This window comes from Oryx dammah, unplaced genomic scaffold (assembly GCF_014754425.2).
Source record: "Oryx dammah isolate SB20612 unplaced genomic scaffold, SCBI_Odam_1.1 HiC_scaffold_26, whole genome shotgun sequence".
Classification (NCBI taxonomy): Eukaryota; Metazoa; Chordata; class Mammalia; order Artiodactyla; family Bovidae; genus Oryx; species Oryx dammah.
Genome location: NW_024070210.1, coordinates 72351420 through 72375172, shown reverse-complemented (window position 1 = coordinate 72375172; position 23753 = coordinate 72351420). Strand labels below are relative to the sequence as shown.

The window sequence follows — 23753 nt, the reverse complement described above, 5'->3', positions numbered from 1 at the left end:
ACACCAGCTATCAGATAAGATTTCTTTTGCCTGGAGAGAAATCATACTCTCTGCACATCGGAAAATGTATCCGTTTTTATTCTTTTCAAACACAAGAATTGAAATGTAAAACCATAGGATGAATATAAGTATTTCAATTTCTTTCATCAAGACTGGGGATGAGTAAAGTACTTGGAGATCCCAGAGTGAATACCTTGATGAGGTTAGAATCCAGAATTCTGTATCCTTGTTCTGTCCCCAAATCCATTATCATCTACAGCAATTTTACACAATGAAAAGGGGCCTGCAAAATTCATCCATGACCTTTTGGTTTGAAGCCAACCTCCTTCCTAGTACCTTTTCTTCCATGGATGCTCTATGCTTCCAGCTTTTTATTTCAGTGCATGCTAACAGTGCAAAATAACAAATATATTGTCCATTGGTTCTAGGCTTAAAGACCATGCTGGAGTTTAATATTTATTATTCACACATAATAAAGGCTTTTTCCAATTCTAAATTTTACTTTAATGTTTCACTATTATCTTCATTTTATGCCTGGAAAAACAGAAATGCCATAATTGGCTGCCTTTGTGTTCAATGGAAATCTGACCAAATACACTGTTCATGCTTCATGTGAAATTTTATATTCTAAAAACAAAACATCCTGGGCTTGGTGATTTTCAAAATCTTGTATCAAAAGTTTTTAGTGATTTTAGAATGTTGCCAAGCTATCTATTAAGTTCTATGTATAACTGTATTTTTTGTTGCCCATAATAACCAAATTAATATTAGATTTTTATTTACTTATAAGAATAAAATGAAAATAGGTTTTGGAGTTACCACACATGTCCAGACTTTTAAGTATGTTTGTATATCATATGATTAAATATCCCCATGAGATTAAAAACATTATCTCTATATTGTATAAGAAAAAATGAAAACACAAATACTAAATCAAGTCTAAAACTCAACTTTCCCAACTCTCCAGTTACTACATCTCCAAGCTTTGCACCTGCATAATCCTTTACTCTGTACTGCAGCTTTCAGCTAACAAAAAATGGAGTGACATGTGGGTAGTTTTTCTTAATAAATATCTTTTATTATTAATCTCTCAGAAAATCCACTGATTCAGGTGATTTGTACAGTTAATTTCTTGTCTTCTAACTGAATTAGGCTTCCAATTCAACATTTCACCTACTCCCATGGAAATCAAAGGACATTAATACATTTTAAAAAATAAAGTTAAAAAAAACTGCTTGCAAAAACTAACATCTCAGAATTTAAGAATATTTTCTATATCTACTTACTATCAGAAATACCATCAACAGAAATGCATACCTGTATTAAAAACCTGTTTTGATGTCAGGTAAACATGATGTTTCTATCTATAGATTTTAGTCTTTATATAATAAGTAATACTTCCTAATTCTGAGAAAGGGTCCATTCCTAGGTAGTGATTATAGAAGTAGGAACTAGCTTTTAAATAAGATATACTGCTATCAAGGAGGACTTGGTAAAGCAAACCTCTGATGACTTTCAATTCCTCCCACATGCTCATGCTGCCTGGGGGTTCTGAGTGGTGTGCGGTGTGGCTCTGTTCTGCCCTCGCCTTTGACTGTGGCATTCTAACACCAAAACTGTCTTTAGTGAGTGATTCTGCATGCATATTCCTTCTTCTAAAACTTAAATACACTCTACTGTTGACACTATTCTGTCCTTAAAACTTTGTTATTTCTACTAATTTAAATATCAATTTAGATAGATTAGCTTGACAATTCGGATCAAATTCTAAAAGGTACTTTGAATTTCCTTAGAGTCTCAGGCAAGTCATTTTCCAGAGAGTTATCTTTAATGTCTATGCTAAATAAATAACATTTACACACATGACAAAATCACCACAGGTTCCTGTAAGAATCCAAGGTAGATGCACAGAGGCGTATCAACTGCTTCCAAGTCTAAAACCAAGCATCTGCATACAAGCAATCACTTTGATTAAAATCTTCCAACCTTAATTACTCCTTCTTAAAAAATTTTAAATTCTATATTGGACAAAACAAATGTATTTGTGCAAATGAACTTTAAAAATATAGTATGGCTTAAAAGTCATCTGTTATTTCTGCAGCCTCATACTATATGAGCACACTTGAGTCATCGTCATTCTGCACTGGCCATTATTCTTAGTTCAAGGGAACACACTGTCACATCTACAGGCAATATAAGCCTAATTACATCCAAAAGGAACAAAGGATTAAAATGCTATTGAAGCAAATTTCTAGGGATTTTTAAAGACACTGAACATTAATGGAATTTGAGAAATAAGATCTGCAGGGCTTATCTCTCCCTCTATGTGTTGAGATTTCTTGGAGAAACCTCATCTGACCTAAGAGTAACAAGAAATCAGCACAACTCATTCCATTCTATCACACGTTAAAAAATAAAATTCATCCAATTCTCAAAAATTAACTTCTTATAAACCCAGTCAACAACTTCTTTAAAAAAGTAAAGTGTAACCTCTGCTTTAAGAGATCACAATAAAATTAAAGACAGCTTAAATATTGCCATAATTAAGAAAAACAAGAATTCAAGTTCCTTGTACAATGAAATTAAATTCATCACATAACAATCATCCTGAGCTACAAACACATCAATTACCTTGCAAGTCATATCACCAATTGATAATTTTACATACATTAATGACAAGTACAACATTTACCAATTATAAGTCTACAGGTTTACTTGTTGGTAGTAGTTGAACTTTTCCAATAGGATTTTTTGGAGAACCTTTATACCAGATCCTCTCTTTTTCTGATGGTTTTCTAAGGACCCTGCTGCTTACGCCAGGGGGAAAGACCTTATCATTACTTACAATAGATTTTACTATATCATGGTTTGTTAGATCATCCAAGGGAACCTTAATTTGCCTATTAGATATCACTTCTTGTTTACAAACTCTCATGGACCCAAAAGAAGCATTCACAGAGTTTGAGTGCCTCTTCATTTGTAAGAAAGATGTAGAAGTTACCTCCATGCTTGATTTTGAAATCATATCAATATTTGACTGCTTGCAAGATGACTTCTGTTCTTTAGGACCTGATCTGGTACATGGATGGGAGGAATCTTTTGTCATACTTTCTACACAAGAGGGAAGAGCACTCTCACAGCTCACTGATTTAACCAGAGGAGAAGCAGTATCACCAAGACTCACTAATTTACACCTTGGAGGTTGTCCACCATACTCCAACAAAGAATTGATTCTTCTCACTGACTGACGGACGGGCGTACGCTGAAACTTAAGAGGTGACTTAACTTTTGTCCTATTTGGTTCATTTAAAGAGAGCCTGTTAAACCACTGTATGTGGTCGGAAACCCTTCCATGCTCTGTCATTTGTAAACATTCAGAAACCGTTTCATCACGTGCTTCCACCAGTGACTGCTGTTTAATGATTCCCCTAGGACCAGGTTTTGACAGGTTTGCGCTACTGCACGTGCTCTGTCCCGAGGAAGAGCTGCTAGCCACAACCTCCCTAGAAGCTGTGTGTTTCGGTAAGTTCTCTTCAATCAAATTTTCATGCTCCTTTAATTTAGTATTGAGGGTAACCCTTGGGGACTCTTGTTTCCCTACACGTTCATCACTGCGCAACTCCTGCTTGCTTAAATAATCTGTTGGTATATTCAAATGAATGTTGTTTTCTAGTTGTATCTTCATTTGAATTGAGTAACATTTTATAGTGGCTTCTCTATCCGATTTTTGAGGCTGATGTAGTGAGAAGTCTCTTTCTGAAAAGCTCTCTTCATCGTTACTGGTATGGTGTTCATTTGATTCTATCACAGTCAAATTAGTTTTCAAGAGATTTTTCTCTGGGCTACCTTTGGTAGAAGATGTTTCATTGAATTTTACTTTCTCCACATTAGTTAATGATGACTGCTTGTGGTTTATCAATGCATGAAGATTACTTCCAGATTCAGAAAATGCTTTCTGAATTTTCACCACAGTTTCTGTGGTCAAGTTATTTTCATCACCACTAAGAGAGCTGCCAGTTATGTTGTTACTATGCTTACTGTGTACATTAGGAGGGGTGAGCTCGTATGAACTAACAGGGGACTTTTCAACCATCATATCAGGCTCCAAAGAAGAGTTCTCCACCTCAAGAGTTCCATCTATTGGAGAAGCTTCATTTCCATCTACTTCTTGAAAATCTGAATTACTAGGTCCTATCCAAGATATCCGGTAATTTGTTCCACTTAGTCGCTCTGGAGTTAATAAGTTTTCCTCCAACTTACTGATCTTTTTCGAACCTAAAATAAAGCAGTTCAGTGTTTTTAAACTTATATTTGACTTACTTTTGAAATGTTATTCAAATACATGATAAATGAAATACTAAGCATTTAATTCCAATAAATTAGATTTGTATTAAAAATAAATTTTTATGATATATATGTATGGCTGAGTCCCTTTGCAGCTCACCTGGAACTACCACAACATTGTTAACTGGCTATACTCCAATACAAAATAAAAAGTGTAAAGTGTGGATAAAAAATAACAAGTCAATACAAAAAAAGTAATTTTTTAGTGTATAAATATTAAACATTTTTGTATTTACATTGTAAAGATCCAATTGTTCATACAAACATACTCCCCAATTCAAATATTTTCACTATTCAAACATGAATTTTCAATTTCTAGAACAGTAAAGTACTTAATACATTTTATCATTAAAAAAGCAACTAAAGGTTATATGTCAATTATCTCAATAAAATGGAAAGAAAACTAAAAAAAAAAAATTAAAGTAGGTTTTTGGGGTAAAACTCTATCAATATCACATAAACATACCTTTCTTTGTTAATCTTTCATCAGTATCTGGGCTAAAAAGCAGACCTGTTTTTACAGAGTCAATCCTATTTTTTAAACTTTGTTGATTTGCAAGTCGTCGACCAACATTTTCAGATCTATTGACACCAGAACACTCATTCTGTACAGAAAAAATTGAAAAAGTTTTGGTTAAGAAATAAACCTAGTTAATTCAAAATATTAAGACAAACTATTGTTTTGTAGTTATCAAAATCCTCTATAGCTAGTTTTAAAAGGTAGATCTATATAAATTAGGAATAATTTTATAGCAAACAATATATTTGCATACATACTGATGGAAATTATAAGCATTTGACTGGCTATTAGTGGATATATTATGATCTAAAATAAAAACAGCCTGATACATTAACTTAAAAAATCTTTTTGTGGTGATTATGTGCCCAGGACTGTTCACAAGAGTGAAAGAAAACAAAAACAGACCAAAATCTTACCCTCATGGAATTTACATTCTTGATGGGGAGATTTAGACCAGAATAAGATAGACAATAAATTATAATGTACAATATACAATACACAAGATGAAAAGTGCTAGAAGGAAAAGTAAAACAGGGTAAGAAGGATACGGAGTGCTGAAGGGTCAGGGTATAATTTTTTGTGGCCGGGGGCAGGTACAATTTTAAATACATTGATCTGAAGATGATTTGTGAGTAAAGAGAACAGAGTGAGAACGTATAAGGGGAATGAACACTCCAAGGAGAGGAAAATGCCACTGCAGCCTCTAACACTGATGCAAGGTTTAGCACATTCAAGAAATCACAAAGAGGCAAAAGTGAATGAAGTCAGATGAGCAGGGAGGAGAGCTCCAAGAGGGAGGCCAGGAACAGACCATGTGGGGCACTGCAAGTCAGTGTAAGAACTCTGACTTTTTTTTTCCCCTGAGAGTGAAGCAGGGAGCCACTGTAGGGTTCTGAAAAGAGGGGTGACATAACTTAACTCTGCTTTTTAGGGGATAATTTTCGCTCTAGTACTGCAGCAAAGTAGAAGCAGGTAGTAGGAGCTTATTGTAGTAATTTAAGTTTTAAATGACATAACTCAAAAAGTTAGAAATAAAGTGCTGTGAAAAGTGGTCAGTCTGGATAGACTCTGGAAGCAGAAGTTAGACAGGATTCCCTAGTGGTTTAGATGGTACGTGTGAGACAAAGTGAGGGGTCCAGAATGTCTGCACGGCTTTTGGCCTTAGTGCTTGGAAGAATAAGTTCCCATAACTGAGATGGTGAAGACTGCAGGTAGACGCATGGGTTGGAGAGACAGGGAGGAGTAGAGAAATAACAGCAGTGAAGAAATGCATCTAGGGAGCTCTATTAAGATGTCAGTACCTCCCACCTGGGAGGTCAAATAGGTAAATGTTAAGCAGTCAAGTTGTTCAGGAGAGCAATTTGGGCTAGAGATACAAATTTGAAGTCCTAAGTAAATACACGATATTTAGTTAGAGCTGATGATCACCGTGAGTGAGTGGAGTGAGAAAAAATCCAAGGGCAAAGCTTTTTGGGTACTCCAATATAAAGGAATTAGAAAAGTAACTGGCAAAGAAGGAAGAAAATCAAAATGTCCTTGAAGCGAGGAAAGAAAACATGCCAAAGAAGAGCAAGTCATTAGCTGGGTTACATGTTGCTGATGGATTGAGTCCGCCTGTTTGAGCAGTGCTGAATTCATGAGTAATCTTGCAAGATCTACTTCAGGAAGAGTTTGGGATGAAAGCGTCACTGGAATTAATTTCAGGATAGAAAAGAAGGAACTGGAGATAACAACTCAAGTGTAAATGCTTGGTATAAAGAAGAATTGAGAACAGGGCAGGAGATGGAGGAGAGACAGGGTTAAGAGGATCTTTTAGCATCAAGTCTTCAGCTTTACACTAATATAAATAGCAGTGAAATGGTGAAAGACACTTACTCCATCTTTGCTATTTTTCCCTAGATTAAATTTCAAACGAAGAGATCTTCGAACCTTTTCTTTACGGCTGATTTTAGGAGAGAAGCAGCCTGCTTTTCCTGATTCCACCCTAGAAAGAGTGAAATTAAAAACATCAGTTTACAGCATAAGAACTAGAGGAATTCCTACAAAATAAAGTTTGAAAGCCCAGAGCAAATCACACTGTTAGTAACTGAACAGAGTAATATTTTTTTAGGTTTAAGATACCATACATGAACACATTGTATCTGCATAAAAAATGATCTTTCCTGTTGATCGCAAGAGTTTAGTCACTTATAAACCAGAATCATTAGACTAGCTTTTTATATTAACAGGAAACTTAAAAATTACCCACATCAACATAAAACAGGATTTTAAACAGGCAAAATGGACTCAAATTAGGAATCTTTCTCTGGAGGATAGGCCCTAGATTAATGAGACTATAAACGCAAAGGGGATTTTAAAAAATTATTATTCAAATATGATTCTCAATAGAAAGACAAAATATTTTTTAAGTATATATATCAAATTTTACCCAACCTGGATAACTTACCTGCAAACTTTTTTGCTTGCAAGCCTTTTACTTCGCCTTAGCACATTTGTACTGATCAAATGGTTTCCACTGATGGCGACAGGAGAGAATGAACTCTGAGATGACCCTTCCGGGCTTGTATCACAGTGAACTATAAAAACAACCACATGTGACAGACCATACATACTTATTTTCTTTTCAAAGTATAAAATATTAACAGCAATTAGATTTAAAGTCTTAATTTCCACCCCTAAACAACAACAAAATCATATAATTTCTGGTTAGACTCTTCAAGGGTCAAATAACCCAAGTTAACTAAAAAAGAAAAAAAAAAGTATCAATTTCTTTTTAGTTGCCAATTAAAGGTCAGATTCAACATTATTTTTATATTACAGTTTTACGTTAAACTCAGTACTTACAAGGGAGAGGTGGACACTGTTGCAGATTAGAGAAATAAGCTTTTGAGACAGACTTTGAGTTTGTCCACCACTTACTAAATGGCTTTAGGCTCTAAATTTGGATTTTTATGGTGAATGTAAGTATTGCTATAATGTATATAAGATGTCTAGCACAGAGCCTGGTGCATAAGATTAATTAATGCCATTATCAAAAGTGAACTACTGAAAAACAATTTAGTGTCTGAGTATGCAGTATGCACCCGCTAGCCAACCTGCTGTCTATCTGACTCTAGAGTGCAATCTGTCCAATATTTTTGACAAAAACTGATGACCCATAACACACATCTAACCACATGGTTACTGCCATATTCCATGCTAACAACTGGAGGTTACAATAACTCATTTTGATAAAGTTATTTAAGACTATATCATGAAACCAACTATAGTGAAAACAATTAGGGGAAAAGTATTATGAGTTATGAGCAAAGGCTCCATATACATTTGACTTGTGTTTGAATATTGCCCAGGATACACTCAGTGAACATGAACCCTCTCAACTTCCCACTGGTACTGATGAAGAATTTACACAGGTCCCCAGAGTTTTCCATTACAGTGACTTTTTGGGTGCATTTGCCTTAAAAAAAAAAAAAAAAAAGCTTGGAGGCTATATGATATATCAAATGTGACTCAGGTAGCTTTGTTCTAGGGTCAGGAGCTTGGAGAGAAGGAGGTTTGTTTCCTGGGGAAGATATTGTGTTGCTAATAAACAAAGGCAAGAAGAACTCCGATGCACATCTGCCATTTGGAAATACTCCTCCAAAGTGGAAAACTCTGAACATTAAAAATATCCTAAGTTAAAGCTTGTATCTCCAAACTGTAAACGCTGGAAGAACTACAGACATAGCTTCAGAGTTCTTATCATTACACTTAATGAACCATAGAGAACCTGAAGGACTACAGAGAACAAGTTGCTAATCTGTTCATCTTTTAAAATAAAACAGACAAGTAAAATGTAAAGCTTTTGGAAACAAAACAGAGGCTTTTGGGAAGAAGACCTCATAATCCAGCTAACAAATTCAAAGTAGAACTCTTAACATTGTCTGAAAACAAAGAAAATCTAAAAGAATCTGAGACCATTCACATTTTGACTAAATGTGAGACAAATATGAGATGGAAGACTCTGAGCTTAGAGCTTCATTTCATTTGGGGTTGATCATAGTTTAATACGAGCCAACTTGTATTCTACACAAACATGTTAAAGGAGCCAAGCCAATCCAAGATCACACTAAACCTGGTATTCAAATTAGTGTGATTTTATTTTTCTCTGCAGGCTCTGGTTGGCCACATTAGGAACTTGCAGTTAATTCAGAATAAAATGACTAGGCTGGTAAAGGGATGTGGAAATCTTGCCATAAGGAATGGTGTTAAAGCTAAAGGCTTTTTATAAAAGCTGCTGCTGCTGCTAAGTTACTTCAGTCGTGTCCGACTCTGTGTGACCCCATAGATGGCAGCCCACCAGGCTCCCCCATCCCTGGGATTCTCCAGGCAAGAACACTGGAGTGGGTTGCCATTTCCTTCTCCAACGCATGAAAGTGAAAAGTGAAAGGGAAGTCGCTCAGTCGTGTCCGACTCTTCGAGACCCCGTGGACTGCAGCCTATCAGGCTCTTCCGCCCATGGGATTTTCCAGGCAAGAGTACTGGAGTGGGGTGCCATTGCCTTCTCCTTTATAAAAGCTACTTGAGTATAAAACTAAAAATACTACCCATCCCCTCAGCTAACCCACAATGATTACATTAATGGTAACACCCCCACTCTGAATTCAGAGACACTCAAATGCTGGTGACCTCAATTCAACAGAAGGCAGCAATCTAATCACAGCCATAGATCCAGAAGTAACTAAAGTAGAATTGAGGATATTCAATCAGGTAAAACCTGAGCGCCAGTACTATTCCTATTCACAGTGACCCATAGCTTTCAACGGGAAAGGCAGTAAAACACACACACACATGTTAATTATACTGAACCACACTGTCTATTTTAAAAGTTAGGGGACTTTACAAAATCCAGAGATTTGATAAAACAGATAATAAAATCTGCCTCCTAAAGGAATTATTATGAAATAGCACTTTGTCCAGAATAAGCACTCATGTTAATGTTTATAATCCAGTTATACAAATTCTATTTGTTACCTGATATTGGTGTAGAACTGCTACTGAAGAGATTACTTGGCAACAACTCAAAGTTAAAATTGTGCTTGATGGACTTCCTTTTCTTACTTGAGAAACCATGAGAATCTACCGGCAGTTTACGCTTAGCGTTTGGTGTAAGGATTGCTGGTGAAACGGATACCTGGGCTGAAAAAAAAATTTGTTTTTTCTCCCAGAGTTGATAAAAATACAAACACTTCATATAATTTCTTCTTCTAAAGCTATTACTTAAAATTAACCAATAATGGGGGGATGTTTACATTAGCATTTTCAAAAATACATTAATAACTAAATTAACACTATGTAATTACTTAAAAAGTCAAGTTGTAAAGAAAGAGGCAAGATTCTTAGTAACAGCTGAAACAAAAACTAATCTAAATATTTTTGCTTTTCATAATAACTATTAACCAACTAATATCTTCAATCTGGAAAATGAAAACAATCAAATTTTCTATTACCAGGTTAAATAATTTTAGCCACAAGCAAATCAAAATAAAAAACTGGAATAAACACTAATAATTTTCTGGTTCTAAATAAAAATGAGATTGAGGTTTTCAGTCTCACATGTTCAGTAGCATCCCACTTGCAAATGGAAGAACATGACTTAGAAGATCACAGATCTAACAACAGACTAAAATATTGCATATGTATGGCTGAGTCCCTTAGCTGTTCACCTGAAACTATCATAACATTGTTAACTGGCTATACCCAATACAAAATTAAAAGTTCAAAAGAAAAACAAGAAAATTAAAACAAACAAACAAACACAGACTAAAATAAATTCTTACCTATAATATTAGGTTCAACATATCCAATGTAATTATATATGTAATCACATTTATATCCAATGTCATAATACAGTATTATAGTACAATATCTCCACTAAAAATTACACTTGGAATTGATTAAACATAATAAATCAGGTAACTATTATCACAATTAATTTCTGTATAATATACATGAAAGTGTGAAATTTAGTTGTTCAGTCATGTTTGACTCTTTGTGACCCCATGGACTGTGGCCCACCAGGCTCCTTTGTCCATGGGATTCTCCAGGCGAGAATACTAGAGTCAGGTGCCATTCCCTTCTCCAGGGGGTCTACCAGACCCAGGGATAGAACCTGGGTCTCCCGCAATGCAGGCAGATTCTTTACGCTCTGAGCCAACAGGGAAGCCCATACTGTACATACATAAATGTCCAATTAAATAAAAATATATAATACCTACCAATTCTTTCCTGGTGAGGTGTAATAGAAGGTGTCCTGTTAGATTTAAATTTATTTAATGCTCCACTAACAAAATCTGAAATGCAAGGCATATATAATATAATCAATTATAACATCTGCCTATCTTTCATCAATAACTCATAATAAATAGGAAAACATTAAATACAGAATGAGTACAATGTATAAAAGAGTATAGAAGAGGGTATCATTACCTTTTGAGGAAGGGAAGAAATGGCACCAAGAGAGAAAGCTTGGAAAGGGAAATAAAACCTTGTAGGTGTTGATTAGGTAGAAGGTAGAATTCAGGCTAGGTGATATGAAAAAGCATGTAAGAAAAAACAGAATGTATGTATACTAGAAGCCAGGAGTTTGATACAGCTAGAGCAACTAGTGAACAGTGGATATGGTTAAGAGATAAGTCTTGTGTGTTAGGAAAACAAGGCTGTATATAATTTTGAAGAATCTGAACTTCTCCAAAGGGAAAAAGGAACAAAACCATAATTTCTGCGCTTTGACAGCAGTATGATAGATTAGTTGGGGGTAGCATATATGTGTGTGTGTGGGGGGGTGTGTGTGTGTATAAGCCTCCTTGGAGATAGGAAAACTAGCTAAAGGTTCTTCTAAATATGTTATTCAGTCATTCAACAAATATATATTTTGTACCTATTATGTGTCAGACACAATGAGGATACAACAGTAGCCAAAATATGAAACAGTGACCTTTATGAAACTTTCTATTGGAGAAAGAAACATTAAATATAACAAGCAAATAAATACCTATGGAAAAATGGGTAAACAGCGTGAAATGCAAATACTAACAACAGATTTAAATCCTGGAGTTAGAGAAGGTATCCTTGAGGAAGTGGTATTTAAGGTGAGACCTGAAGGAAGAATGGGAATTAGCCAGGCAAGAGATGAGGCTCTGAACTGAGGTAGGTCCCGTGGAAACAGAGGCAGTGAAAAAGGTATTTACAAGATCAGAGTGATAAGACTTGGGAGACAGTAGGATATGGGAATGAGAAAGGGGCAGACAAGAACACGCAGAATTCTAACCTTGATGACTAAGGACAAGCCAGGACAACAAGCCAGGACAGATTGGAATTACATGACATACTCAAAATATTTAAAGATGAAAACTGTCGGCTATATTATTCAGATGAGAAGGAGAAATGGAAGCTGAGGGAGTTCATCAGTGCTGGACCTGCCTTACAAAAATGTTGAAAGGAACTCTTCTACCAGAAACAAAAGGCAAAAGTAAACAAAGCTTTGAGTAAGAGGATAAACAGTATCAGAAAATTGCAACTCCGTATGAGAATAAGTTGCCAAACAATTATATATTAAAGGTTAAAGGGAAAAAAGGCACTAAAACTGCAGCTACTTCAATTTGGCAGTGAACACACAACATAAAAGTATAATCTGAGACAACACAAACACAGAAGAGGAAGAGGGAAAGGATGAAACTCACACAAGCCAGTGAGGCAGTAAGATGCTATTGGCAGAAAGGGACTATTCCATCCACAAGACAATTTATACCAGCTTCACAGTGACCACAAAACGTGAACCTAGAGCAGAGACACAAAACACGAGAGAGAAAACAGAAAAGCACCATGGAACAAAATGGAAGACAGAAACACAAAGAAAAAGAAGCAATGGACAAACAGAACAGCCAGAAAAGTTTTAGTTTAGGCAGTACTAAGTTTTCATCTGTTAATAATCATCCTAAATGTGAAAGTGAAAGTGGTAGTCACTCAGTCAAGTCTGACTTTGCTACCCCGTGGACTATTTTGCCAGGCTCCTCTGTCCATGGAATTCTTCAGGCCAGAATACTGGAGTGGGTTGTCATTCGCTTCTCCAGGGGATCTTCCTGACCCAGGGATCAAACCCAGGTCTCCTGCACTGCAGGCAGATACTTTACCATCTGAGTCACCAGGGAAGTCCAAGACTACTGGAGTGGGTAGCTATTCCCTTCTCCAGGGGATTTTCCCAACCCAGGGATCGAACCCAGGTCTTCTGCCTTGCAGGCAGATTCTTTACTGTCTGAGCCACAATGTACATGGACTGAATTCACTGATCGAAAGATACAGAGTGGCTGGATGGATTAAAAAACAAAACCCAACTATACACGGCCTCCAGGAGACCTACCTCAGCTCTAAAGATAGATACCAGCTCAAAGTGAAGGGCTGAAAGGTGATACTCCAAGCAAATGGCAGCAAAAGAAAGCGGGTAAATGTAGGTATATGTGCATGCTCAGTTGCTATGCCGAGTCCAAGTCTTTGTGACCCCATGGACTGTAGCCCACTGGGCTCTTCTGTTCATGGGATTTCCCAGACTAGAATACTGGAGTGGGTTGCCATTTCCTTCTCTGGGGAATCTTCCCAATCCGGGGTTCAAACCCACGTCTCCTGCATTAGCAGGCAGATTCTTTACCACTGAGCCAGCAGGGAAGCCAGAAAGAGTCCAGAAATAAACCCATACATATATGGAAAATTAACTTATGACAAAAGAATATAAAATACAGAGAGAATAGTCTTTTCAATAAATGGTGTTGGGAAAACTGGACAGTCACATGCAAAAGAGGGAAATTAAACCATTGTCTTACATTACAGACAAAAATCATCAAAATGGATTAAAGGCCTGAATGTAAGACCTGAAACCATAAAACTTCTAGAAGATAACATAGGCAGTAGCCTATGTGACATCAGTTTTATGAAAGGACAACCTACTAAATGGGAGAAGATATCTGCAAACCACGTATCTGATAAATGGTTAATATCCAAAATATATAAAGAACTGATATAATTCAACAACAACAACCAAATAAAGCAAACAACCCAGTCAAAAAATAGGCAGAGGAACTGAATAGACATTTTTCTAAAGACACACACATGGCCAACAGGCACATGAAAAGATGTCCAAAATTACTATTAGGGAAATGCAAATCAAAACCATGAGATACTACCTTACAACTGTTAAAATGGTTATTATCAAAAAGGCAAGAAATAACAAGTGTTGGGAGAGGATGTGGAGAAAAGGGAACCCCCATATATTGTTGGTGGGAATGTAAATTGGTGCAGCCACTATGGAAAACATTATGGAGATTCCTCAAAAAATTAAGAATAGTAGTATTCATTATATATGTACATACTACATCTTTATTATTCATCCATTGGTGGATACTTAGGTTATTTCCTTATCTTGGCTATTGAAAATAACTCTGCTATGAACATAAGGGTGCATATGTCTTCTCAAATTAGCGTTTTCATTTTCTTTGGATAAATACCTTGATATGGGATGGATCATAAGTATTTTGTTACAGAACAAAGAAGGCACAAGGAAAAGCTACAAAGAAGGCAAGAAGAAACAGAAGGTGGTAATACCATACAAGCCGAAAGATTCAAAAAAGCAATGAGACAGTTAATAACTTATGTTTTTTTATGTACAGACACTTTTCAGGCAAAAGCAAATTGCCATACCTCCACATATGGGACTGCCATGACCACTTACCTCCTACACTTTGTCTTTGTTTTCTCTTATAGTCACCAGGAGTTTCGTAATTGCCTTCTTCAAAGCCTTCTAGCGATGGAGTAGCACAGAGACCATCAATCCCCAACATAGCTGGTATCTTTTCTAGGATAAAATCTGGAACATGCCCTAAATGAAAATGTTCACAATCAGGATTTTTCCTCTAGCCCTCCTCAAAATGTTTAAATAGTACATAACCACTTCCTAACAGTTGTCTTGGCAACTCACTTAGAAAAAGCTGGGATCTCCCTCATTTAAACAAATTCCATTACTTAAGAATGCAACTACATCTTACCGATATCTGATGCATAATCAATAAAAGTTTGTACTACTGCAGCCTGTAATCGTAGTTTTTTTTCTGTGTTAGCAGACATCTTTTCATGTCCTTCACTTGTCTGAAGAAGATTTGGTGCAAATATTACAGCAAGATTGCTGCTATCCATCTTATTCTCACTGGACCTTAAATGAAAAAAAGTTTTATAAGATGGAGTCAAAGATAAAAATACAGTTAAAATAACACTGAGCACATTCTGAAGACCTCTCACTTTACCAGTTAAACACAAACCAAGATACAGTTACCCCTCACCTACCCATCTACATGATTGACTTGAAATAAGACAGAATCAGAAATACACAGCCTCTGTGCTTAAATATATGTCATGAAAACACTGCTACCCCTAGGGTCCACACTTTTCCCCCCCACACAAATTGAACACATTTCTTTGATTTTCACACACAGAAAATTCAAAGTACTGAAGGCAATAAGTATGTCTAGAACAAACAGGCTCAATGACAGCCAGGAGAAGGGACAAATTGAAAAGCAAACCACAAATATTTTAAAAACATAGTAATCATTAGAAGCCATTTAATGGCCTAGAATCCTATAACACTAATAAGGCATTAAGGCATTCACAATGGCAACCCCAAGACAACAAGGAAATATTACATATTTTTCATTATACAGGATATACTTCTTGTAGTAAGGAAAAATATATTTTTAAGAAAAATTTCTATTCCAAATGAAATTTATTATCATAAGGGTATATCTAACTAGTTGAGAAATTAAACTGTCATCTCCCCAAAACTTTTATTTACTACTTACCTAAGAGAAACTTTCCTGAGAAAGTTAAAGAAGTATCTTAATATATCAATTGTGTGGTCAGCCATAAGACAGGAGAGCAACAATGTAGCTTTATTCTTCTCCTCTGTTTTTAATTGTTGAGCTTTGAAAAGTGCTTCATGCAAATCAGCTGGGAGAATGGGCTCTGGCAATTCCCTAAAAAACTGCTTAAGAAGTCCCGCAGTATCACAAGGAGGTGCAGAAGACAGGCATCTTTCACCATGATCTAGTTTATTCTAAAATAAATGTAATCATTTTGAGCACTCTGGGGTTTGAGGGTTTAACACAAATAAAGTATCCTTCCTTATAATCTAAAGAGCTTTCTTGAACGAATTTCTCTTAACTCTTGTTTTAGTATACATCAGTACTTTTTAGAAGGCTAAAAACAAAATTTTAAACGAACTTTCATTTCCTATCATACACAGCGACAAGGACCATGGGTTTGAAAGTACTCTGTAAATTTTTAAAGCATTATATAAATAGCTTGACTGTGAAAATGATTTCACAGCATATATGTATATCAAAACATCAGGTTGTATGCTTTAAATATATTTGTGAATTATACCTCAATTTTTAAAAAAAAGCATTATATAAATGCTACACACTTTGGAAAAACGTTCTTCTGTCATGAAAAAAAGCTATTTGCAAACTCAATTTCTGTCAATAATTCATGTAATAATTCTAAATATTTCAATCCGAAAAACCAAATCAAAGAGTGGTACAAATATAGTTCAAGTACATGCTTACCTTTAGTGCTTTTAGACGAATAACAGATCCTGATCTCCTAAAAAGCCCTTCTGTATGAACATGCTCTTCTAAAGACGTGCAAGCATCAACAAGAAAACTAAAAGACAGAACTCTTTTCAGGTGGCAAAATGCACAAATGCTCTGCAATCAAACTCATCCCCATCACTCCATCAAAGTCACTAAATGGCCTCTGCCCTGCCAAATCCAGAGTCAAGTCATTGTCTTTATCTGGCCTGATACATGACCGCTCCTGACCATCTTGAAAATACTCTTTTTCGCTACACTTATTTCCTGCTGTCTGCCTGACTGCTCCTTCTCAAACTTTTCTGGTTTTTCTTTTTCTGCCAGACTTCTCCATCCTAAGATCACCCAGGGCTCCAAGGCCTTCTCCTTTTCTTTACCTATTCTCTTTCCACAGGTGATCTTGCACAACACACATAGCTTAAAAAACCTAGCATCTGCACATTTGCCCCAAAATAAGTTAAGGTTTTTTCCCTCATCAATATTACCTCTTAGAAAGTCGGATAAATTGATCCCAGTCCTTACAATACTTCTCATGTTTTTAGAGGTATGTGCTCAATTTCTTTATACTGAATAATTTTTAACAATCAATATTGGCTTTACATGCTTAGTTAACAGCTGGTGACACAAATTTGAATGGGAGTCAGCTACAAGAAAATGAAGGCATTCTACTGATGGAGAGTGGCTGAAGGTTGCAGAGTTATTGACAGACAAGTTTTCTTTTTAAAGCAGGCAAACAAGTTACAACAAAGATTTAGTCATGATTACTAGGGACATGGGGCTTCGCAGGCGGCACTAGTGGTAAGAATCCCGCCTGCCAATGCAGGAAACACAAGAGAGGTGGGTTTGATCCATGGGTTGGGAAGATGCCCTAGAGGAGGGCATGGCCACCCACTCCAGTATTCCTGCTGGTATAATCCCATGGGCAGAGGAGTCTGGCGGGCTACAGTCCCTGGGATCACAAAGAGTCGGACACGTCTGAAGCGACTTAGCATGAACACATACACTAGGTTTATGACTGCAATTCTAAATGTTGAATATCATCATAAAAAGGCCTTTCATAGGCCATCTAAAAGGCAAAATACCAAGTGGTTACCTCATGAAGACTGTGAATCTACAGTGTGAGTGAGGGAAAATTGTCCTAAGGCAAAAAGGTGTTCAAAAGCTTTTAGAGAATGCATCAACTAAAAACTTAGGTTACTGGACAATAATAGCCAGAATGAACCTTATTTTGGATAGAGGAGAAATGAATTAGTAAGAGCTAAGGTAGTTTGTTTATATTACACACTTTTAAACTATTTTCTTAAGAGGTAAACTTCCCTAGTAATTTCTGATGCAGTTAGTCCAAAAGGTTATTTACAAATAGTGACATAAAAAAGTTCATGGGTTACATAATTTATATTCACAAATACCCCAAAAGCTTAAATATTCTTTTAGCCAACATTTCTAAAACAAAAAATAATAAAAATTATAACTGAATTGGTAGTTTAGTATATCACTGAGTATAATCAGAACAGCAGTGAAAAGACTGATAGAGAACCAAAAATTCTTGTTTCTAACATTTATTCATTACTGAACCTTAAAATTCAATCCTAAAAATGAATACAAATTAAAAAGTTAAAATATACAAAAATTTAAAAAGACAACTTTTAATCTGAGTAAATGTTGAGAAATAAAATCATTTGCTAGTTCCAACTAATTGTGTGCATCAATTAACTATTTTCATACATTCAAATAGTAATTTGAAATATTTACTCTTCATTTCAAACTTTGCTCACCTTGGAATACGTCCATATTCTGGTACAACAGCCTGGGGCAATGCATTTAATGGTACTCCAAATATTTTACCCTAGAATGACAAATTCAGTTACTCTAACACAAATATTAGGCTCAATATAAGCTTTCTTAAATACTAGGTAAATTAAAATTTTTAATTTAAATAAAATACTAGGTAAATTAAAAATTAAAAAATAAAACAAGATAGCAGAAATAAACTATTAGTCAAGACAAAAAAAACAATTACATCAGTGCATTTGTTAAAAAGTATACTAAGATACTAGGTGCTGGGAGTACAAAAACAGTCACTTTGCCCTTAAGCAAGGAAGCAAATTCCCTCAGTTTCCAATTCCGTAATGGAAAATTAATCCATTTAGTGTTCAGTCAGGAAATTTTTACACAGAATTTGGCCCAAAATACTAACATTTCTGGAAAATACTACAAGCTCCTTCAGTAACTACATATAAATACTGACCTTAGACTTTCTATTGGTCACCTTGTAAATATTTACTAACTTGAACAGAAGACCAAATCGACTGACCTGACCCAGGGATTGAACCCACACATCTCTGGCGTCTCCTGCATTGGCAGGCAGAGTCTTCACACTGCGTCCCAGTCTTTACACTGGGAACCCGTTCCACATTACTGGAGAGCACTAAGCAAACTGCTCTGAATATCGAAGGAAAGGATTTTGTAAACAATTTAAATTTTATTTCACACTTTGAAAACCATTTTTAAGAAGTTACAATAGAATGTATTATGTTAAAATGTTAATACATTTGAAGATCCCAAGAGTATATCCATATGTTGATTGAGTGTGCTTACCTCTGAATAAAGAATCTATCACTATCTTTAGGCATATATTCAAACTTCAAAAATGAGTCACTGTTTAAGAAGGCTGTAGCACTATCTTGGACTTGAATTTATTTTTAATTCAAGCCTATACATGTCTGCTTATATAAAATTAGATTAAGTGGGCATACCTAATCACATTATGTTAATTTATTTTAGATACACCTGCTCTCCCTGAATGCTCTTGAAGCACTTACCATTTTAAAAGCATATTATTAACATTTAACTTTTATTTACAATAATAAATCATTCAGGGAATTTCCTGGCAGTCCAGTAGTTAGGACTCACTGCTTTGAGTCAGGGTTCCATCCCAGGCAGAGGGAACTAAGATCCTGCAAGCTGCATGACATGGCAAAATCATTCACATTCTTAATGATCTGACAAAATCTTACTAGTCCTTTCTTAAGCATCTGGTTCAATTTAATAGATGAATATAGAAAAGAGCAACAGAGTTCCAGAAAAACATCTACTTCTGCTTCATTGACTATGCTAAAGCCTTTGACTGTGTGGATCACAACAAAATGGAGAATTCTTAAAGAGCTGGCAGTACCTGACCACCTTACCCATCTCCTGAGAAACCTGTAAAAGTTAGAACCGCACAGGGAAAAACTAACTGGTTCAAAATTGGGAAACGAGTTTGACAAGGCAGTATGTCGTCATCTGCTTATTTAACTTCTTTGCGGAGTACATCATGCGAAATCCCGGGCTGGATGAATCACAAGCTGGAATCAAGATTGCTGGGAGAAATATCAACAACCTCAGATATGCAAATGATACTACTCTAACGCCGAAGCTGAAGCTCCAATACTTTAGACACCTGATATGAAGAGCTGACTCACTGGAAAAGACCCTGATGCTGGGAAAGACTGACGGCAGGAGGAGAAGAGGGTGACAGAATGAGATGGTGGAACAGCATTATGGATTCAATGGACACGAGTTTTGAGCAAATTCCAGGAGATAGTCAAGGACAGGAAGGACCAGACTGCTGCAGTCCACGGAGTCAAAAAGAGTTGGACATGACTTAGCGACAGAACAACAACAAAAGAGACAGAGCAGAAAAGAGGAACAGAGATCTGAACCCTGGGGAAGATCCACGCTTAAGGAATAGAAGAAAAAGGGAGCCGAGGAAGGAGATGGAAGAGGGATGAGCAACTGAACAGTAACAACAGCCACTCTGACGGCACAAAGTGAAGAGGAACCAAAGAGCCTCTTGACGGGTGTGAAAAGAGGAGAGTGAAGAAGCTGGCTTGAAACTCAACTTTTAAAAACTGAAGATCATGGCACCCAGTCCCATCACTTCATCCCAAATAGGAAGGGGAAAAGGGGAAGCAGTGACATTTTATTTTCTTGGGCTCCAAAATCACTGCAGATGGTGACTGCAGCCATGAAATTAAGACGCTTGCTCCTTGGAAGGAAAGTAATGACAAACCAAGAGAACGTATTAAAACGCAGCAACATCACTTTGCCAGCAAAGGTCTGTCTAGTCAAGCTATGGTTTTTCCAGTATTCATGTACGGATGTGAAGAGTTGATCCATAAAGAAGGCTGAGTGCTGAAGAATTGATGCTTTCAAACTGTGGTGCTACAGAAGACTCCTGAGAGTCCGTTGGACTGCAAGGAGATCAAACCAGTCAATCATAAAGGAAAGCAACCCTGAATATTCATTGGAAGGACTGATGCTGAAGCTGAAGCTCCAATACTTTGGCCACCTGATTTGGAAGAGCTGACTCATTGGGAAAGGCCCTGGTCAAGGACTAATTTCCCACATGCTACAAGGTGCAGCCAAAAAAAATTTTTAAGGAAAAAAAAGAATTATGTTAGTATAGGCAACCCCTTATTTGGATAAATCAGAATTTTCTTGATACTACATAAACAAAATACAAAAATAAATCATATGCCGAAGCTGAAGTTTACAAATGTCATACATACCTAGAATTGAGTTGGTGGGTTTTTTTGTTCATTACACTCAATAATTGACTTCACAAATAAGTGCTATAATTTAATCTCATAAAATAAAACTAATAACATGCTTTTAAAATTTTATTAGAACACCACTTACAATATCATCTTTAAAAAGATGCCTAGCACTTTTCGTAAAGAGTTCAAAACTCTCATTAGATAATAAATACCAAAGAGCTAAAGATATCTAGTACTTAAATAATTACCTAACACGTTAGATCTCATAACACAATGATCTTCTGTATTTCTCTACTTTATTAGGGTTTCTAGCATGAATACTAATCAGAATGTAGACCTCTGATTATCATAACAACCGGCTGAATAAATAAGTGGCATGTGACAGGCACTGTGTGCTAGTCTTATCTACAAATCTTATTTTTTGACTCCCCCAACAACTCAAGGAGAGATGCCATTCCAATTTTATAGAGTAGGAAACTGAGGCTTAGGACAAGCAGCCCAAGATCACACCCCAAATAGGAGGAGAGCAGGAATCAAAAACAAATCAAAGTCTATCTGACTCTAAAAGCAAAGTGTCAGTTTTCCTTAGAGGTAAGAAAAAGAAATATGCACACAAATTCTTTCACACACTTACAAACCTACTATATTTGAGATCTTAAAAGAAAGTACCATATAATTAGATGTATATATATATATATATATGGTATATATTTATATTTAGATATAAATCTAAAACAAAATCCTTATATGCAACTTATTTTTCACAATGAAATTCTTCAGGATTCTGTACAAATATTAAAATCTCATTCAAAATCCCCTTACCTCAACCACCCAAAAATCAGCTGCTTCTGAACCATTCCACTGTGGTTTCTCAATTTACTCATTTAAAGCCTATACCTAATGCTGTCACATCTCCTCATTTACTGGTTCATTTAGAAAATGTACTGGTATCCCTTGTCCCTCTCCAAATATTACTCAACAGTGGTGAAAGTTTGTCTCCCTTCCCATGTGCAACTTGTTCAAAATACAGTAAGTTGGCAATCTCTGGAGACATTTTTAATTGTCACAATTGGGACACGCTATTGGCCTCTCGTGTGTAGAAGCCAATGCTGCTAAAGATCCTATGATGTACACGACAGCTAACCCCTAGGCCCCTCAAAGAATTATCTAGTTCAAACTGTCAATGTTACTGCGGTGGACACACTTAAACATACTCTCTTTTGGATCCATACAGAATGAACATTTTAGTATGACCTGGTAATAAGCGATGGAACAGAATGCGCTCCCCGCCCTGGCCCCTTTTAAAATCTAAACCTCTTTCGCCAGAACTTACCTCTGTTTCCGTGGTTGCTGTTTCCTGTCTCCTGCGATCGCACTGCGCACGGCCACCCTTGACCTTAATTCCATAGGCAGCCCGAAGCTGCTGTACAACCGCCAAACGCACCAGCCTCTGATCCCACATCCCGGACATGTCGCTCACTTTCCGAGGTGCGATCTGAGTCCTGACCCTCTTTCGCCACCAAGTCTTCCAGTTTCCAAACACTCTCAGTTTTGCGCTCAGCTCCGCTGCCTTCCGGCCCCGTCTGACACTCTTCCGGCCCCGGACCCCAGCCACTTCCACGGCTTTTTCCTTGATCCTCTATACACTTTCACCGACCCTTCTCTTAGCTCTGTGCCACTCCTCACCTTTCCTTCACTTTCACTGGCCTCCTTTCTTGTCACTTGATTCTTTCAGCCACTTACACAGATTTCTCTTCTTTCTCTCAGATCCTTTCAGTTCCTTGCAGCACGCCTGTTACCAGCTTCTCACTACTTCCAGCCACTCTCTTCCAAACCTCCCTTTGTCCTCGTCTCTCTCCGAACAGTAAAGACTACCCTTCTTCTCGCCTTCCTGACCCCAGCAGGCTCAGCTGAGCGTCTATCCCTGCGACCCCACGCCCCCCACCCTAGCCCAGCCACCGGACCAGCCGGCTGCTCAGGGGCCTCTCCCAGTCCCGGTCCCCGCCCGGGCTGGTGGCCGCCGTCACCCCGTTTCACAGGCTGCTCCTTCCCTCCCCCATCAGCCTGCCGGCTGCCCCGGCCAGCACATCCCGGTGCGCTTACTGAAGTCAAACGACCCTCTTCATTCCTCCGCCCCCACCGCCTCTGCAGACACCCGAGGCGCCGCGGCCGGCCCACCCTCGGTTTCAGCCCAAGCTCAAATGGCAGCGCCAAATAGCGCTCCGCACTCTGATTGGTCCGCTCCTCTTTTCAAAATCAGGACCCCGGGAGGTGGCCAGGAGCTGCCTGTCCAGGGCGTTACTGGGTTACCGGCCGGGGGAGGGCGACGGGGTTGGGCACGAAGGGTGTGGAGGGCAAAACTAAGAAACACAGAAAGAAAAGTGAATTCCACTTGCTCTTTCTTAGCCATAATTTATAGGGAAATACTGTCTATTGTGTATTGTAAAACGCCTGGCCTGAACCCGAGATAATATATTTGGGGAAATGTAATAGACACCTCATTCTCTCTCTCTCTCTCTCTTTTTTTTTTTAGATCTCGGCGGAGGCTGAAGTCCCTTTTACGAAGAAACCGGTTCTACGGAATCGTAAGGGAGACCATTTGGTCGGGATTCATCAACGTTGATTTTAGTAACCCTAAGCCGGAATGTTTGGTGGAAACTTCGGCTTTGGGAACTGGTC

The 23753-nt window shown here is 37.2% G+C and overlaps 1 protein-coding gene across 1 annotated transcript; it reads right to left on the bottom strand.

Moving 5' to 3' along the window:
• Positions 1–57: 57 nt before the first annotated feature.
• On the bottom strand, positions 58–23262 carry LOC120853252 (rho GTPase-activating protein 11A-like). The gene is made up of 12 exons (XM_040226995.1): positions 22408–23262; positions 18309–18379; positions 16510–16606; positions 15745–15998; positions 14938–15101; positions 14625–14771; positions 11122–11196; positions 9878–10042; positions 7311–7440; positions 6740–6848; positions 4811–4949; positions 58–4275 (listed from the first exon to the last, which is right to left on the bottom strand). The coding sequence occupies exons 1-12, from the start codon at positions 22543–22545 to the stop codon at positions 2696–2698; spliced, it is 3069 nt and encodes a 1022-aa protein (XP_040082929.1). The 5' UTR covers positions 22546–23262; the 3' UTR covers positions 58–2695.
• Between the last annotated feature and the right edge of the window lie 491 nt (positions 23263–23753).